The following is a 20667-nucleotide window of genomic DNA, read 5'->3' on the forward strand; positions in this document are numbered from 1 at the left end:
AAAATAATAATAATAATAATAGTTTTTCTTTCATTTTACAATATACAAGAATCAAAAGTACATTTCATATTTATGAAGACCGAACCTAGTTACACATTTTTCAACAGTGGGTACACTTTTCTCCATGATGACATCATGCCCTCGCATTGTGATGTCCCCTTCTTGATGCTTGGGAGGATGATGTGGGCACATTTATGGATGGCATTTGGTTGAGGGAACTTTGCTTGATGATTAGGCATTCATTGATGAGGACACATGACTTTTAGGATGAGATACACCCCTTAGAGCCATTTGTTGCACCTTTCATGGAGAAATATACCTTTTGGAGGAGGACACCGCCCTTGAAGGATGTTTTGCTCACACATGGGCTATTTTGAGGCATAATTTCTTGTTATAATGTAATTTTGGCTATTTTTAGGGTCAGTGTAATGAATTAGTCACTTGTATCACGGATCACTTGTATTTTAGGGCTTCTTAAAACCAAGTTAGAGGAGATTTACCTACCTAGGCTTGTATAAATAGGAGGTCGATTCCTTTACTTCATTCATTGTCACACTTGGAGATAACTCACTCTAGTATATTGTCTATTCTCTCATGTGTTATGGAGCACTAGTGTAATGAATCTCTCTTAGAGAATTTTTCATGGATGGTTCTCTCTCTTGGATGATTATTTGTGTTGGGTTGTGTTATATTCTTTCCACAACTAGCTGCCCTAGTTAACCGGGGGTTAGAAGGGGGCGTTGATTGCGCAGCGGGGGGGTCACAGGGAGGGCGGGTAGCCCCCCTCTACGGGGTCCAAGGCAACGCCCCGGCGAAAAAAAAAATTGGACCCTATATTAGGTGGGGTGAACCTACCTATGGTTTTTTGCATGGTTTTCGCACATGGTTTTGGGCGCGATGGTTTTCAGTCCATGGTATTGGATGCTTCGGCATATATATATATATATATATATATATATATATATATATATATATATATATATATATTGTAACATTGAAAGGAACATAATGAAAAATCAAGCTAGTAGTCCTGGTTTTGGGATTTAGGGGAAAATCTCTGTGTATATGTGTTTTATGTGTTATGCTCTTGCATTGTTTATTTTTTGTGTTTTAAAATTCATATGCAGGTAATTTTTGTACGGGGTTAAAACCTACATATTGGTGATTCTTTGATGATATGTGATCTTTTAATGTAAGTTATCTTCCATCTCATTCTTGTTCATGAGTTAGGATTTAAAGAAATTTTCACCAAATTTTATTGTGTGGCTCCAAAATATCCTTGTACAAGATTTTCATCATTTTTCTCTTGAGGTGACCCGAGTTTAGCTCCCTCCCTTTCAATCTCCAAAGAAGATAGAAGCACACTTGGGTTAAAGAATTGAGGAACATAAGTTTGTTTCCTCAATTACTTTGAATCCACATCCATTTCTTCTTTTCCTAAATATTTTTATTGCTAAACTTCATTAGCCCTTATTGAGAAAGGCACATCTCTTGTGCCAATCCTTCAAAAACCCTAAATATATTTATTTTATGTTTTTTTCTGGGGTAAATTAGGGTTAGGTTATAGAAAAATCATTTATTTTCAACACTATTTGCCTTGGATAATTTTTCTCTAGGGTTAGGATTTATATGCATTTATTTGGAAAATTAAAAATATCATTTTATATGCATTTTCAACCATAAATTAAGGTTGACATCTAGGGTTTTATTATGTTGTTGAATGTTTTTCCACTATGAAATTTTTTTATAATTTATTCTCTTGTTTACTCATTAATTAGCCCTAATTTTCACTTGTTTATTATAGATTTCGAGGCTTTATTTAAGTTGATGTTATAAAATATTTACATGTTGTAAATCGTTGGTTGAAACGCTAGTTTATTACAACAAATGTAATTTCTTGATTGCATGTGTTTGGGAACATATTGGAACCTCTATAGGAACCTTTGAACTCGCTTTCTTGAAATTATACCTTAGATCACCTAAACCCTAATTGTTGCATACTTGGTTGAATCTTGTTGAAGAACCCTAGAACCCTGGGGGTATTTAGACCAAGTCTTATTGGGTTACTTGATCCCTATGATCTACTAAAGAAGTCTCCCTTGTGGGGATCGTATCCAACCACAAAAACAAGGGTAGTAGTTGTTAAAGTGATAGTGGTAACTCTCCCATTGTTGCACTCAATCTAGGTTGCTTAGTGAGGCTTTGCACTAGGGTGTTAGATTTTGCAGTAAGAAGTATAAAACAAGTGATGATGTAAAATGTTGAAAATTTATGTTCTATGCAATATATTCCATCCATCCTTCAATGCAGGAACCCAAAACATTAAATGCATGGGTTTTCTTGTGTTGTGTAGGATCACTTATTCATTACAAAGATCTTAGGTATTACTAAGACAACAGCCTCAGAATACTGAAAATCTTCCCAGATAAATTTCTCTCAAATGCTCATTATTTTTAAGATATAAATGCCAGGTTATAGGTATGCCGTAGCATGAGACACTGTCGTCTGCTCATAATACATATCCTTGACAGAAGATAAAATGTTACCAAGTATGATGCTAAGCATTCAATATACATGATATACACTGAGAATGTTGTTGGTGAGGGTCTACTTTAAAAGTAGCCACAAATGCCTCAAGCATCTGCTCCATAAAAATGAATCTGAAGTTCAGAGGAAATGAATTCTTTGATTAGCCAAGGTTGGCCATGGCATTTCCCTTGGGCAGTGCAGGCCTTGCAAAGCAGAGTGGGAACATAGGCCTTGCAAAGCATAGTGGGAACATGGGTGCCTAATAAGCATGGAGTTATGTTTGATCCCTGAGCTTCGTCAGCTCAAAATCAAAATCAGTCCCGTGCACAGCAGCGCCTGAGTACTCAAACTAGTCCTGAAAATTAAGAATTCAATATACTTTCATGCAATGTATTTATTTCTCCCCCATCAAATTTGAAAATCAATCGTAAAGCCTTTATGCTTTTCAGCAGCTTCAATTTTCTGCCGTGTTTCTGTCGCTGTAGGTAAGGTTGGTGGTGACAGCACACTGTGTCCTTTCCTATTTTTCTTACTTCCATATGGACTTGAAAATGAACGATGTTTTGGCATTTTCCCTCGTGTTGTAACTGAAGCAGCTTCTGTAAATGAGTCTGAAAATATGATCTTTTTACTGGTACTGTCATCTGTTGAAAACTTAATTTCATCAACAGGCACTTTTGATTGGTAAATCATTTCATGGGTGTCTTCAAGTTTTGAGAATTGAGAATCCTCTGGAATTCTGTTCTGGGATGCCTGATTATTCTGCTTCTGGTATTGAAATTTTTCAGACCTTGTAATACAGAGCCACTTCCTTGAGATCTCGATGTCATCTCCACCCACTATGGGTATGTGCCATGAGCCCCTCTCAGACTCCTGCACCACATTGCAAAAAGACTGTTGAAAATCTCAACATCCCATAAAAACGGATCTTCCAAGTCTTAATGATCAATTTGATGTAAACCATGAAGAAAAGTATCTACCTTTTCTAAGTTCCAAAGTAAAACTGCAGGTAAGAAAACATGCCTGAATTACAATTGAGTATGGAGGTGGCATGTGGAACCGTGGACCATACTTAGTAAAGGTAAATCGAACCTGCATCCCAATAGATCTATTAACCATACATTACTGAATATGAGTATATCCTTTCAAAGAATGCTAGATGTAAGCGCTAACAAACATGCGACTACAAATTCACAATTTCTTATATAACTACCCACATTCTCATGCATGCATATGTTATTGGAACAAGTATGAAGCACATTAAAGTTCTTTCTCAGAATACCAACTTGGTCCATCACAACTAACTATACAAGCAACTGGACATGAAAGTGAATATCCTCTACTACTAGCAAGTTAGCAACCATGGAGCAAAATAAAAAATAACTGAAAAAATCATTTTTTCTGGGAACAAGTTTGAAGCACATCAAAATTCCTTCTGAGAATACAAACTAGCTCCATCGCAACTAACTACAGAAGAAGACTCAACATGAAGGTGAATATCCACTACTTCTAGCAACCATAAAAGCTAAATTAAAAAAATAAACATGACAAAGATCATTTTATAAAGTAAAAACAAGAAAAACTATTTCACAGGCAAACACAAATTAATAGTTGCATTATTTTCATATTGGATAGCTGGAAGAAAAGAAAGTCAGAAGCAAGAAAGAAAGAGAACTGAAATTTAAGATTTAAGGGTTGGTGAAAACTCAAAACTTTTCGAGTCATTTTTCCTATACAAACTTCAATTCTGTCAGGTATCAAACTGCTTTTGCATCCAAAGATTGCGTTGTCAATCTAGTCTTGCAGAGAAATGCGGGCTATGTGCTAAGACAGAAAACATAAATAGTGTTGGACATTGGATAAAACAGCGCTCCTTGTGTGTTTCAAGACATGGACTAACCACCTCTCGTGGATTTGTTAACGCTAGTGATGCGTCCATTTACTAACACCTGCAGGTTTTGGTGTAACGACAATCAAGATTCCAACAAGTGGTATCAGAGCGTAGGTCACAAGTTCGATACACACCCGGCCGCCTCTCATGGATCCTTATCTTTGGCGATGTAATCGTTGACCAACACTTGCAGGTTTTGGTCTAATGACAATCGTGATTCCCAACAAGTGGTATCAGAGCATAGGTCACGAGTTCAATACACATCCATCTCGCGCTAGGGGGGAGATTGTTGGACACTGGATAAACCAGTGCTCCCCATGTGTTTCACGACATAAACTAACCGCCTCTCGTGGATCCTTATCTCTGGTGAAGTGATCGTTGACTAATACCTACGGGTTTTGGTTTAATGGCAATCGTGATTCCCAACAAATAGGATCATAGGAAAACTAATGGCTGGGATGCAGTACAATCAAATTGCAATCAAAAGTGACAATAAAGAAAAAGATTCAAATGAAACAAACATATTTAAAATAGTTCTCAGTCTTGACTACTAAAACACTTGTATGCTTGTCTCAATGCCTTTACAATTCACTCCATGCATAATGGTGGTGCACTCTAGGTGGATGTCATTTTATCTAATGATTTTAAATGTAGAAACAGTGAATGATTGTGGGACATCTTGGGTTGGAAACAAACACAACTGACAATTTTGTTGATGGATAAGATATTATTGGGATGCAAACATCCACACTATTGGCATTCATGTAGCACACTTTACAAGGTATATATGCTATCCAAATATATAGACAAACTTATGTTGAACACTACAGCGTCCAGAAGATGGCTATCCCAACCAGTGTAGTCAAAATGGGCCAATCCAAACCAAACTGGCTGGTCTTTGGAATAACATTCTGAGCTAGTCTTTAAACCAGCCAGAGACCAGTTTTGTCTTTGAACTTGTTGGTTCAGGGTCTAAACTAGATAGCTCAGCACCTAAGTAACAACACAAGTCCAAATAAGGGTTGTGTCCGATATCCTATGTGTCAAACACAAATATGTGAGTGCACATGTCCTATGAATAGGACACATGCCAAATGTATCGGACACATGCCCTCATCATGTCCCCTGTAAAAGAGGCCAGTGGCCCTGTTGCCGCAAAATCTAGCAAGCCTTGAAGAGGGAAACCCTACAACGTATAAACTAGACAATGGGACAACAATGGGGTAAAGGCCCAATGTCACCTCAGCCAAAACCCCCGCTCTTTATAGATTTTCACCGATGGGAAGAGTCTCGTTAAAGGAGGAATCACTTAAAATCGATATGCTAATAATAAGATACAAAGTGACCCTACTAAAATCCATTCAAAGAGAGGCACAATAAAGGTACAAGGCTTCAAAGAAGAAAATCGTTCTCAAAGAAAAGCCCTAAAAAAGAAGGCTCAAGACCTAGGGTTTTGAAGTTTTCAATGGCAATAGGTATCCACAAGGTCAAGGCCCAAGGGAAAGGGTTTCTTACAATGATATTTAGCTAATCCAAGGCTCATGAAACCCTCAAGAAAGTCCTCAAGTTGATAGAGAAGAAACTAGGGTTTCCCTCTTACAGCAACACCTAGGGCAAGAGACTTTATGGATGAAATTTGAATGGATGCCCACTAAATTGAATGGTTAGGTAACCAAGACCTATCTCTTGATGTTTAGGCTCTCAAATCACCAAAAATCCTTCTCCTTAAAATTTCGCTCCAAGCACTAGATTTTTGCCCTAGCCTTAAAAGGATCGAATTTGAAAAGAGGAAATTATGGAGAAAATTTAAGGTTGATCACCAAAGACTTGGACTAGTGCCTTGTCCCTTGGGTGTATGGAGTCATGGATGTCAAAGATTGCCTAATATTGCTCTTAAGGAGGCTGAAAATTGATGCCCTAGCTCAATTTCCAAGCATTTACCCACTCAAGGAATAATGGGAATTATGGGAAGAGCTTCAAAGAGTTTCACCACTAGGATACTTCTTACAATGTCATGAATGAAAAATGCATGCAATTTTCTTCTAACTAGCATTCAATAGATACTTATCAACAATTAGGGCACAATTTAGCATAGATTAGAACTACTCATTCCATACATTTGACATGAAAAAGAAATATCTTCAACAATATAGCACTTACAAGACAATTTAGCAAGAAAATCCATCCATTATGCCAAGAATAGCTCCAAAATATGTCCAAAAATCAGCTCCAAATATCAAAATGCATCCAATCATCTAAGAATCCAAGAAAAGAACAAGTGTGAGTCTCTCTAAGGAGGCCAAAATCCCAAGTGTGATGATGATGAGAGATGAAATGACATCTCTCTAATATATATGAGGTCTAACATAACCTATTTTGCCTACAAGCCCCTAAAATCATAAAATGACGAACAAGAAAAGCCTCTAGGTCATAGGCCAACCTAGTAACCGATGTGCAAATGAAAATATATCTCTAAAAGAGGGTCAAAATGTTGACGTCATGCATGCGTAGGCCTCTAGAGGGCATGCATTGAGGCCTTCTTGTGCCAAATGAAGTGTAGAGGACCTTTAAAATCATGATGGAGGGGTTGGGCCCTCTTCCTTGCTGCAAATCATCCTTGGACCCCCAAATGTGTTTTGGGGCACAAACTGGATCTCATGGGTCTTCATGTGGTTGAATCTTTGTCTCTGCTCCAACGTTGAGGGCACTAAAGATGGTGCTAGCCCTCCCATGTCCCAATGAACAAGTCAAACCTCATATGGACCTCGAATTAGTTGCCACACCATGTACATATGCTAAGTCAATTGGGGGCAAACTAGTCCAAGTGCATCATCACATGAATATAGACCCTCCATTACCGATAATGTATAAAATTGGCAATTATTTGACGATGATGACCAAATTGTGAAGTTTCTCAACGATACAGAGGAATTTGGGGGAATGAGTCGGATCTAAGGGATGAATATTTGATTGAACAACTACCCTATAACAAGATTCCTTCGAGTTTAGTTCCTTTGGAAGCACCTTTTAGTCGAGATGATGCTTTCAAAGGATAAATGGATATAATCAGCCATGAGGAGTATAAAGCGATTAACATAGGAATAGAGGTTGATCCAAATATGATTACAGATGGAAGTAACATCACCATTGAAGAGAAGAGTAAGATAAAGGGTTTGTTGATGGAGTTTAGCAATGTCTTTACATGGTCTTACGAAGATATCAAGGCATACAAGGATGATGTTATTCAACATACCATCCCTCTAACTGAAGGCGCTAAGCCATTTAGGCAAACGCTGAGATAGATAAATCCCAAATTAGCACCTCTAGTTAAGTAAGAACTCGAAAAGATGCTCGATGCAAGAATCATTGCCCCTACTAGACACACTACTTGGATTTCTAATCAAGCAGTCACAAGAAAGAAAATGGGTCAAATCCACATGTGCGTTGACTTTATGTATTGTTACCCACCACTAGTGGGTGACCCCTATAGGAGAAATTTCTCCTAGATTTGTTTTCAGCCAGCAGCCCCTTGCAGGCACCTGATAGCTTGATGTGCTACCATTATCTACCACTTGAGCCAACCATTGTGTGCCCTCACGCATCTATCATGATCATATGTTTGAAGGTGGGCCTTCCAACCCCGAAGGTATAATTTTTCATTATGTAATTGGTTATTTATGCTTGCTTTTCTTGAGCACATTTGGGTATGGATTAGTGGGGGGATTTGGCAGAAAGAACAGGCTTTGACATGTACTCTTGTTCCCTTACCTCATCTTGGGGGTTAATCTTGGATCCTAGTCCCGTGGGATCTCCTCTATGAGTTATTAGCTTTAGGAGTGGCACTACATGGGAAACCCTGATTTTGGTTCCATGGTCCTGCTTCTCGACACCATATATCTCACTTCCCTCTGCTCTTTACAATCCCTTTTTAACATTTTCCCATTTGGGTCCTATTACCGTTGAAACTAGGAAGGGTCTTAGAGGGACACTTGCTAGGTCAAGAGCAACAATGAAGCTAAAGCCCACTGTCACCACAGCTAAAGCTTCCTACTCTTTACGGTCTTTCATCGATGGGAGGTGACCCGATATATAGAGAATCACTTATGAAGGATATATCGACTAAGATGGATGTGAAGTGATCTCGATGACCCTTTCCTAGAAAAGACTCAAGAGTGGGACTTGTTTTCTTCTTAAGCAAGGTGCAAGGTTCTCTAGGATGGGGGAATAAGGATTTGAGGGATTGTCTTAGGGAATGTGACTTGCAATGGAGCTTTCTAAACCCTAAAATCCTAGTGGAACTCGGTTTCCAAGGTGGTTTCTTTAAGAGTTGACTTTGATAAGATATGGGATCACACAAGACCAAGTGGACCCAGTTTAGGTTAAGAGGAGGGAGTTTAGCAACCAATGATGAGCTTGACCTAAACAAGGAAGCGAAGGGGATCAAAGAAAGGATCTGACCTAAACAAGGAAGCGAAGGGGATCAAAGAAAGGATCTTCACTTAGAGATGCTAAAATGATCCCTATGAGGTACTAACCTAGGGAAACCTACAGAAAAAAAAATAATAATAATAATAAATAAATAAAATAAAATAAAATAAATAAATAAATAAATAAAAAATAAAAATAAAAAAAAAAAAAATCGGTCTCAAGGCTAGGGCTTGGGATATCTCACAATCCCATTATCAGAATTCCTTCAACTTTGGAGGAGACCTAGGAAACACACTAGCATAGAAATTCCCAAGAGATCGAAGTTTCTCTATGGGTAGTTTGTCGGGAAAATGATGCCCTAGGATGCCCAATGTGGCTAGACCTAGAATAAAGAAGAAAAGGTGAAGAAAAATGGTTTTTAAAGTGATCACCTTATGGTAGACCAATTCCTAATCCTTTGGGAAGATTGGAGTTGAGAAGAATAATGAGAATGGACCTCTTTTCTAGGTCAAGGAAGCTTCAAGGACTACTTCGCTTAGCATTAGGGAAAAAGAGAGTGACCTTAAAGCTTTATACTTCGTTTTGCAAGATGAGATGGCTTATCAAGATGAATTCAACCATAGAATTATCCCTAGGAAAATTCGTTCAACATACATGGCCCATACATAGAGACATGCTATCTAGAAAAAATAATTCCACAATTTTGCAATAGTGCATGCAACAATTAGCCCTAGTATAGCGAAAATCCCATTATCAATGCATGTGACAAAGTAAAAGAAAGAATAGCATTAAATTTGTACTTACATGTAAGAGAATATATCCAACCATCAACAAATTGCCAATCAAGAAGCTCCAAGACAATAATAGATAATCCAAACATCAAAATTCATTCCATGCTCCAAAATTTCATCCACCAAGAAGGAATAGCGAAAATCTCTAAAGAGATACAAGTCCAAAACCAAGTGATGATGATAAATGAACTCTCATCACTTGTATTTATACACCTCTAAGGAGTTTGATTTAGTTATTTAGGCCTACATTAGCCCCTAGGATAAAATAATGTGCAAAATAACTAACTTTTGGTGACAAGCCCACCAAACTAGCTCATAAACATAAGAATAAGCCTCTCAAGAGGTCAAATGATCAATAATCAGTGTTGTGAAAATCGCGATAAATTCAAATTATCGCGATTTTTTCGATACAACGATTTTATCGCGATTTTTATACGAAATTATCGCGGGTAATTTTTTTGGCCGATTTTTATGAAATTATCACGATAATTTGAAATTATCGCGATAAATTCGAATTTATCGCAATAAAAACCGAAAAAATCACGGGGCTTCGCGGCAGCGAGATTTTATATAGTTTTTTTTTTGTTTTTTGGTTTTTTGAGTGGGGCAGCTTAATGATCAAGTCTAGGCCCTAGTATTGATATGCTATTCATGGTAATGTTAAATTTCTCCTTGATCTTCATTTTCATCATTTTACTTAAATTTTTAACATTACCATGAAATGACTCAGGATGTTTGGGAGTGGTTCCAGCCTCATTGGATTTCATATGGAGAAAGTAGAATTTTAGATTTCATTCAAAATCCAGCAGACTTATCATTTTTTCAGGGTTTCAGAATTGGGAGATTGTAATGTTTCCAAGTGACACCACCTGCCTGGGCTACCCCTGCCACCAGTAGAGGACGTGGTCTGCCTCCTATAGCTCCTACTTCTAGTTCTTCAGCTTTTAGAGCAGAGCAAACTCCACTACCAACTCCACTAGCACCAGCATCTACATCTAGAAGGAAAGGGAAAGCTATGGCATTTTCTCGCAAGAGGGGCAGAGGAAATCAATAGGATTAGACTTTAGTTATTTTCTTCATTTTATTGTATATGACATTATGACATGATGAGATACATTATTATATTTTTTGTTGATATTTTGAGGCTGAGTTGGGACTCAGGAGTCAGGACTTACTATTCAGGACATGATTCAATGTTATGTGTGATTTTAGTACTAGAAATGATATTAAACATCGTATATAATAGTTCTTTTATCATATTTATGTGTCAATATATTTATTTTATGTTGTAGATGGTTTAGATATTAAAAAAATTGAAAAAAAAAAATGAATATTTTTGTACCAAACGATTATTTCCCGATAATTACGATTTTTTCTGATTTTTTCCTCACGCCAATATTATCCCGATAACGATTAATGCAACATTGTCAATAATACATGTCGTTGGGCCTTCTAAGAAGCTTGATGAAGTCCATAAGTTCCATGATGATGAATAGGACTCCCAAAAGTAATGGACAAGGGGTTGGCCCCTTGTTCTCCACATAATAAACCTGTGGTGCTCCCAATGGGTGTGAGGGCACACAAGTAACCTCATGGGTCTCCAAGTAGATCGAAGATGTCTGCAAACGATGGGCTCAAATGATGGTGTAAGTGATGCCACGTTAACATACAAGTCTTGGTTCATTTGCTAAGTGCATGGTCTATGGGGTCGACTGGGCATGGTGAACCAGGTGCATCTTCCTTGTCCAATAAGTGAATCTCAAGCAATCTCTAGACATCTCTGGGGATCCATGGAGTGTTGTCTACTGCTGTGGAGGCCCATGGCTCTCTACACACACCCTACATGTGCCAATGTGGCTCTTTGGAGGGTTAGGACCTCATATAGGGAGACCAAACCCAAAATGGGGACCATCTGCAATCCTGCATAAGATCCAATGCATCCCCTAGCCTTCCAATACAACAAGTCATTTAAAGAAATTGAGTTAAAGAGCTTAAGAACCATGGACAATAGGTGGGCACTTCATAATGGCATGCCCTTCCATAGTGGGCTTTGGCATGTGCTAATGTCTCCAAGCTCCAAATCGGATTAACCAGGTACCCTATTAGGTGGTTTCTAACTTTAAAGGGGATGGTATGTCAAAGGTACATTTTTCAAAGGGTGGTGGCATGTGATAAAGAGATGAATGGAGTAGGGAGTGAAAGGGGCAGCCCTGGACCACATGTTGCGGTATAAGGATAGCTAATAAAGGGAAGCCCACACTTGGGTGTATAATGTATAGGAGGGAGCAATCGTGGTACATGAGGTGCCCGGGCCTTGGTTTTTCCACCCTTCTTTATAGGCCTTTTTCCTTTTATGATTTTTCTTTGATTAACTGCTCGGGGCTCAAGGGATAAGAGCATGATGTCTAAGGTATAACAATGGATACCCCCTTTAAGGTAGGAAAACGCATTGCCCACCAGGGGTTGGGACAATCATGGGTTCCTAAATGATAAAGGAGGCTCATCTAGAACCTATAGGAACCAGAGTGATGGCCATGATAATGGGGTAGAGCTCATATATTGGATTTTTCCCACGTGCTAAATGTGTTTGTCCCAACCATCTTTTGCATTTATGGTACATTTTCTTGTTGAACTTGGCCAATTATGCTTTTACTTTTCTTTTCAGCTACATCAACCTCTGGGGCATCATTCCAGGCCCAACTCAAGGCGCGGGCAAGGGGAGGGGGAAGACTAACCTTATGTGGTCCCAATGGATGAATGTGTACCTAGGTGGGAGGAATGATGGATAGGGTTATAATGAGTGGAAGGGGAGTGATATGTGTGGATGAGGGAGTAGCACCACGCAACCAAAATCAAGGTTTCCCATGTAGTACCATCCCTAAAGCCTAAAGGTCAGTAAAAAAGATACCATGGGACTAAAGTCCAAGGTTAACATCAAAGGGAGGTCTAGAGGACAAGAACACAGACCTAACCCACTCTTTCTGCCAGGTCCCCCCATTAATCCATGTCCAGAAGTATCCATGATAAGCAAACTATAATACTCAATTACCAAATGACAAGGCATACCTTTAGGTTCTGGAGGCCCACCTTCAATGATCTGGAATTTATCCAGGATAAAGAATGAAAGGTATTACAGACTCATGTGCATGGAGGTGCCTATGTTACTTATGCAACGAATCGATAAGATTGCTAGAATACATAGACACTGAGGCAATCAGAGAAAACATAACAGTCAAACATGTAAACAAAACAAGTTTAATAAGGAGTTCACCCAATGCTCCTGGGCTACGTCTCCTGGTCCAGCCTTTCAGTGGTGGCCTCTCTATTATGTTTTCAAGCAGAGTTTTTACAACAGTGAGCTCAATTCGAGTCTCACTAACAGAATGAAGTCAGTAGGAATGGAGTGCACAGACTCTCCTTACTGAACTCGACCTCTGAGGGTCACAGTAGTATGACAGGCCTATGCCGAGGAGCTTGCTTGAACCTCTCAAGCCTTCAATGGAGTACACAAACTCTCTGACTCTCTTTGGCTCTGTCTGGCTTGATGTTGCCTTCAGGTCAGCTCGGCTTCTACTCTCTGTTCTCTGCTGTTGGCTTTCTGCGTCTCTTCGCTGTCTGCCTCTCTGTTTTTCTACTTTTGTCAGTTCATGGCTTTAAAGCCAGTCTGCTCTTCGACTGCTCGTTTCCGCTTCCCGGCCTTCTAGTTTCCTTTCCTCTGTCCGTTCGAATTCCTCTACTCTGCGTCATCATCACTGGGTAACGCCTCGCAGGGAGGTGGCCACCTATTTGCTAACGAACTGGGTGTCAGATTCCCTGAATCATACTCGAATGGTCATTAAATCTGTTTGCTTCAAGATCGCCCACAAACACGAATCGTTTGCCAACTCATCATCCACGTCAGGACGTCAAATCCCTGTCATCTTGCTTTTTGACCTATCAAATCTGATCAGTCATCGGGACGTATCTCCACTATCGATCTGGACCCCCCAGATCCTACGGTCGTCCTTCATATCGGGCGGACAAGTCGCACGACATTTACTTGTCTGATGTGGGCGATTTTCTCTCTCTTCTATCGGACGCGTGTCGCTCGATGTGTGGCATCGGGCGAGACTCAGTCAAAACTGCTTACCGCCTCGAAGCCTTTCGATATCTGTCAGTTTTGGGGAATCCGTGCTATGGAACCAAAACAGTTACTTTTCGAGTTTTATAGCGTTTTCAGGTCCGAGCGTTCCGAGGCTTTCCTTCACTAAGGGGGACGCCCTGCAATTAGCGGTATCAAAATCCACCTCCATTTCTTGATCTGACCTCCGGTTTTGCTAGTTTCGTGCCATTGCGCTTTACCATGGGCCAATGGTCTGCGCGCTCAACCGAGGGTCCTCGTTGCTCCGCTCTGGCCACAACTGCAATTATTATGAGGATTCCTTCTGATAGCTTCGATCTTTTCTAAGACTTGAATCTTTTAGCATAATTGAAACAGTCATGAAAACTTAGAGAGTTTTAGGATCCAACTTGAATCTTTTAGCATAATTGAAACAGTGATGAAAACTTAGAGAGTTTTAGGATCCAATTCGGATCATGGCCTTCCCACTGAAAAAGCTTTTGGACCACCAAAAGTTGGTTTTCTTTCAAGCATCAATCAAGTGAGGGTATTGCTTCCTCGCTTGCTCAATTTCTATCCATTTCGCACTGCTTGGCTTTGAACCTTTGAGTCTGATCCTGAGGTACTCAACGTCACCTTTGCGTGTAGTTCTTACCTTCCTATCCAGAACTGCATCTTCTTGCAACTCATTAAGATATTCAGGTAACAGATCATCAATAGAAGGCAATTGACTTTGCTCTTCGGGATCTTCAATTAATGAAGGTTCAAATAGTCTCAAGTTGTCTGCATTAACAACTGAGTAGATGTGCATGTAAGCTGGTAGATCAAGGCGAAAAGCATTCTCACCAATTTTCTCAAGTATCTTGAAAGGTCCATACCTTATTGGCTTTAGCTTCTTACCTTCACCTTGCATCCTGTCTTTGTTGATATATAGCCAGACTTGGTCACCAACTTGGAAACTATGCTCCATCCGATGCTTGTCATGCCTTGCCTTGTACTTGGCTTGGCTCTTTTCCAGCTGTTCCTGTATTGCCTGGTGAATCTCTTGGATTTGTTCAATGAACTTGGTTGTTTTGTCCACATCACTGTGTCCATCAACTGCTATGTCTTTACCAAAGACAAAATCCAAGGGAGACCTTAGTGTGAAACCAAAACAGATCTTGAAAGGAGATCTCTGTGTAGAAGAATGTTTAGCTCGGTTGTAAGCATGTTGCACATAGCATAAATGTTCATCCCAAAGTTTGGGATGCTTGCTGCAATAGCCTCTAAGCAACTGGATCACTGTCCTGTTGACCACTTCTGTTTGGCCATCTGTTTGCAGATGAAAAGTTGTGCTTTTCTTCAGCCTGGTGTCCATCAATTCCCACAAGTTTGACCAAAATTTCCCAACAAATCGAGTATCTCGATCAGATATTATGGAAGTGGGTAATCCAAAATGAACCCATACATGTTGAAAGAACAAATTTGCAGTTTCTTCAGCTGTAATCTATTTGTTACAAGGTATTAAAATACACATTTTGCTGAACCTATCCACAACAACATATAAATAGTCATGACCTTTCCTAGATTTAGGTAGTCCTCCAACAAAGTCCATGGAAACACTTTCCCAAGGATGAGAAAGAACTCGTAGTGGAGTGTACAAGCCTAGTTTTCTATTGTTGGGCTTGCTTTTAGCACACATGGTACACCCTCTTACATATCTAGAAACCGTCTCATTCATTTTCGGCGAATAGCAAAATCTTTGCAGCTGTGCAACTGTTTTACTTACACCAAAATGCCCTGATATTAGAGAAGTGTGTGCTTCTCAAATTATCTTTACTCTTTCAGTTTGTGGAATGCATAGCTTCCCACAATGATACAAGAGTTGGTCTTTAATATGATAATCCAATTCTTCTACTTGTTTTCCTTGACTTAAAGTTGCATATACATCTTTAAAATCTATATCTTGAGCATATTGTTCAATGTAGCTCTCATGCAATACTGAATTATGCTCAAGTATAGTAGATGCATTTATAATTGGTCTAGATAACATATCTGCAACTTTATTGTGTATGTCTTTTTTATATCTGATGACTAAATGAAACTATTGTAGAAAACCCATCCATCTATAGTGTCTTGATTGCTGCAACTTAGTTTGGGAGTGTAGATATTGAAGTGGTTGATGATCAGTATGTATAACTGTCTCTTTGCCCATTAAGTAATGTTTCCACTTTTTCACACTCTATACTAATGCATATAATTCTTTATCATATGTAGGATAGTTAACTACTGCAGAATTAAATGTCTCAGAATGATAACATATGGGTTTACCATGCTGCATCAACATTGCTCCCATGGCATAGTCACTGGCATCTGTTTCAATCTCAAATGGTCTTTGAAGATCGGGCAGCGCTAGTACTGGTGCTATACTAATCTTTTCTTTCAAGGTGTCGAAGACTTTCTGTTGTTTGCCTCCCCAATGAAACACCTTGTTCAATCATGTTAAAGCATGTAAGGGAGCTACAATTAAGGAAAAGTTAAAAATAAACTTTCTCCAATATTGTGCTGCTCCTAAGAAGCTTCTAACCTCTGTAGCAGATTTGGGTTTAGGCTAGTTTACAATGACTGCAACCTTAGAGGGATCTATCTTCAATTCACCACCCCTTACTATATGTCCCAAATAATTCAAAGATGTTTTGCCAAATTCACATTTTGAGAGTTTAACATAAAGTTTTTCTCTTTTCAAAACATCTAGTGTCTGCTTAACATGCTTTAAATGTTCTTCCCACGTTTTGCTAAATATAAGAATGTCATCTAGATATACAATAACAAAATCATCAAGAAAAGGTCTGAGTACATCATTCATTACTCTCATGAAAGTAGCAGGAGCATTAGTTAAGCCAAAAGGCATAACCAGCCACTCATACAATCCCTGCTTTGTTTTGAAAGCAGTCTTCCATGCATCTTGCTCTGCAACTCTGACCTGATGATAGCCACTATGCAAGTCTAACTTGGAAAAATAAACAACTTCCTTTAATTGATCTAATAGATCATCTATGCTAGGAAGGGGATAACGATTTTTTATCGTTATCTTATTCAGTGCTCATTAATCAATGCACATTCTCCACGAGCCATCTTTTTTTTTCACCAAAACGATTGGAGACCCACATGGCGATGTGCTAGGTCTGATGAACCCCTTCTCGAGCAACTACTGTACCTGCCTCTTGATTTCTGTATTCTCTAAAGCGGACAACCTGTACATTCCGATGTTAGGCAATGGAGCATCTTGCTGCAAATTAATATCATGCACTATTTCCTTTTTGGGTGGCAGACCTTTAGGTTCTTGAAACAATACATCATATTCTGAAACAACTTTTTCTAAATTAGCTTGTTGTTTAGCATCACAGCCCTCAAATACATTGGTTTTATCAGGTTTCTTTTCCTTTACAACCATCAGAAAAAATTGTTTGCATGAATTTACAATTCGTTTCATCTGCCCTGAATTTATGAGTATAATTATTCTTGAGCTTATGAGCTCTTACAATATATTTGATTCCATCTTTAATGGATAGATACTTGTTCTCAGCTCTATAGAAAATAGCTTTTCTATCATACAAGTAAGGACTTCCTAAAACAATTCCACATATATCCAAAGGAACTATATCTAACTCAACTTCATCTACAAATGCTGACCCAAAAGAAAACTTAAGTTTACATTGTCTAGTCACTTGTAGCTTTGCTTTATCACATAGCCAACCTAAGGGATATGGTTTCTTGTGAGGTGTGGTTAGTAATCCCAACTTCTTTACAATTGCTTCAGAAATTAAATTTACTTGTGAGCCACTATCAAACAAAGTACCAATCTTTTGATGATTGGAAATAACTCGAATATGAAAAAGCTCATGCCTTTTTCTTCATTTTCTTGATTATCAGTAGATTGTGCAGAATTACTAGTAGATGCTTCAGAATTTTTACCTTTTATACCTGTGGCTGTGATTGTTGCTTCATCTCCTGAGTCTAACCCCAAATCCTTTTGAATAGCTGCAGCAGTCTTCTTCTTCTTGCCCTCGAACTTCTTAGGTTTCAGCTCCGGATGCAGAATCCAGTAGTGTTCATCGTCATGCCCATCCTTCTTATAGTGAGTGCATGAGGACTTGCTCTTCTGTATAGTGTTTGTCTTCCTCTCTTTCCATTTCTGTTTTCTTTTCTCCTTATTTTTGCTTGCAGTGGGTTGGGATGATCCCCCAACTTCTGGGTTCCCATTCTTACCTCTAGCTTCTAGATGCGTAGCCTGAACGGATACCTCATCTATGCTAGTGGGATTAAACATGAGGATAGTGTGCCTCATGTAGCTGTGTAGACCACCTATGTACTTCAACAAAGTCTCAGGTGAGTCTAAAGAGATTCCTAGAATCAAAGCTCTTTTCCTAAATTCTTGGGTGTAACCTTGTACACTTTGCCCTTTTAGTTGTCGAAGAGTTTGCCAGCTCATCATGGCTTGCTGCATGTAAGCTAGTGGATAGAATTGCTTTTTAATTGCAGAAACAAATTCACTCCAAACAGAAAGAATCTTACCATGTTTCTTCATGTCAGCTTGTGTCCTGCCTTCCCACCATACCAAGGCAGTGCCTCCGAGGTGTAGGCTGGCCAGCTGAATCTTACTCTTGTCTGAGTCGATGCTCTGCACTCTGCAATAAACATCAATCTGTCTGATCCAATTATCCAACTTCTCTGCATTCAACTCTCCATCATATATTGGTAAATCAAATTTAACATCTAATTTAATCAAAGATGTCTTCTTTTTATGTTCAGGGCTATTAGGAGGCATGAGGAATTTTTCTTCTTTCCCTTTGCCTTTGGAGTGGTCATGGAGGAGAGATTCTTCTACTCCTTTGTCTTGTTTGGAGCTTGATGCATCTTCATCTCTATGTTTCTTATAGTCCCTATACATTTCCTCCACCATGGATTTCAGGGTCATAAAACTATCCATGAACTGGGGGTCTGATTCCAAGGGATTTTCTTCTGACATTTTCCTCTTAGAATAGACTCTTCCAATTTCCGGGTTAGTTTCAGCCAATTCTCCTTCTCCTAATTTAAGCTTTGATCTAGTTAGCATTCAACAACAAAATCCAGCACAAGCTTGTCTAACCTTAATAAACCAAACGCTCTGATACCACTTGATCTGGAATTTATCTAAGATAAAGAATGAAAGGTATTACAGACTCATGTGCATGGAGGTGCCTATGTTACTTATGCAACGGATCGATAAGATTGCTAGAATACATAGACACTGAGGCAATCAGAGAAAACATAACAGTCAAACATGTAAACAAAACAAGTTTAATAAGGAGTTCACCCAATGCTCCTGGGCTACGTCTCCTGGTCCAGCCTTTCAGTGGTGGCCTCTCTATTATGTTTTCAAGTAGAGTTTTTACAACAGTGAGCTCGATTCGAGTCTCACTAACAGAATGAAGTCAATAGGAATGGAGTGCACAGAGTCTCCTTATTGAATTCGACCTCTGAGGGTCACAGTAGTATGACAGGCCTATGTCGAGGAGCTTGCTTGAACCTCTCAAGCCTTCAATGGAGTACACAAACTCTCTAACTCTCTCTAGCTCTGTCTGGCTCGATGCTGCCTTCAGGTCAGCTCGGCTTCTACTCTCTGTTCTCTACTGTTGGCTTTCTGCGTCTCTTCGCTGTCTGCCTCTCTATTTTTTTGCTTCTGTCAATTCATGGCTTTAAAGCCAGTCTGCTCTTCAACTGCTCGTTTCCGCTTCCCGGCCTTCTGGTTTCCTTTCCTCTGTTCGTTTGAATTCCTCTGCTCTGCGTCATCATCACTGGGTAACGCCTCGCAGGGAGGTGGCCACCTGTTTGCTAATGAATTGGGTGTCAGATTCCCTGAATCATACTCGAATGGCCGTTAAATCTGTTTGCTTCAAGATTGCCCGCGAACACGAATCGTTTGCCAACTCATCATCCACGTTGGACGTCAAATCCCTGTCATCTTGCTTTTTGACCTGTCAAATCTGGTCAGTCATCGAGACATATCTCCGCCGTCGATCTGGACCCCCCAGATCCTACGGTTGTCCTTCATATCGAGCAAACAAGTCACACAACGTTTACCCATCCGATGCAGGTGGTTTTCTCTCTCTTCCGTCGGACGCGTGTCGCTCGATGTGTGGCATCGGGCGGGACTCAGTCAAAACTGCTTACCGCCTCAAAGCCTTCCGATATCCTGTCGGTTTTGGGGAATCCGTGCTACGGAACTGAAACAGTTACTTTTCCGAGTTTTATAGCGTTTTCGGGTCCGAGCGTTCCGGGGCTTTCCTTCACTGAGGGGGACGCCCTGCGATTAGCGGTATCAGAATCCACCTCCGTTTCTTGATCTGGCCTCCGGTTTTGCCAGTTTTGTGCCATTGCGCTTTACCATGGGCCAACAGTTTGCACACTCGACCGAGGGTCCCCGTTGCTTTGCTCTAACCACAACTGCAATTGTTATGAGGATTCCTTCTGATAGCTTCGATCTTTTCTAGGACTTGAATCTTTTAGCATAACTGAAACAGTCATGAAAACTTAGAGAGTTTTAGGATCCAATTCGGATCATTCAAACATACTATCATGACAGATGGGTGAGGGATCACATGGCTGGCTCAGGTGGCAGAGAAATGGCACAACGAGCTAGTTGATGGCTGCAAGGGGTTGTTGGCTGTCGGCTAAGGACCATCTTGCAGAATTTTTTTCTCTTAGGGATATCACCCACAAAATGGTGGGTAACATCTGGGCTAATTGTTGCATGCATTATTACAAAATTGTGGAATTATTGTTTCTAGATAACATCTCTCTATGTATGGGCCATGTATGTTGAACGAATTTTCCTAGGGATAATTCTATGGTTGAATTCATCTTGATAAGCCATCTCATCTTGTAAAATGAAATATAAAACTTTAAGG

The 20667-nt window shown here is 39.6% G+C and overlaps 1 protein-coding gene across 1 annotated transcript in view; it reads right to left on the bottom strand.

Annotated features, from left to right (window-relative positions):
* Nucleotides 1-2504: 2504 nt before the first annotated feature.
* Nucleotides 2505-20667, bottom strand: part of LOC149257152 (proteinaceous RNase P 1, chloroplastic/mitochondrial-like) — a 171384-nt gene continuing 153221 nt past the window's right edge. The window contains exons 5-6 of the mRNA XM_089413657.1: nucleotides 3553-3621; nucleotides 2505-3402 (exon numbers count right to left, since the gene is read on the bottom strand). Of these exons, the coding sequence (XP_089269783.1) occupies nucleotides 2938-3402; nucleotides 3553-3621 (534 nt within the window). The 3' untranslated portion in view covers nucleotides 2505-2937. The remainder of the gene's footprint in view (nucleotides 3403-3552; nucleotides 3622-20667) is intronic.

Source organism: Pinus tabuliformis, chromosome 6, assembly GCF_031772625.1.
Source record: "Pinus tabuliformis cultivar Carrire ecotype Pingquan chromosome 6, CPIR1, whole genome shotgun sequence".
NCBI classification, from domain to species: Eukaryota; Viridiplantae; Streptophyta; class Pinopsida; order Pinales; family Pinaceae; genus Pinus; species Pinus tabuliformis.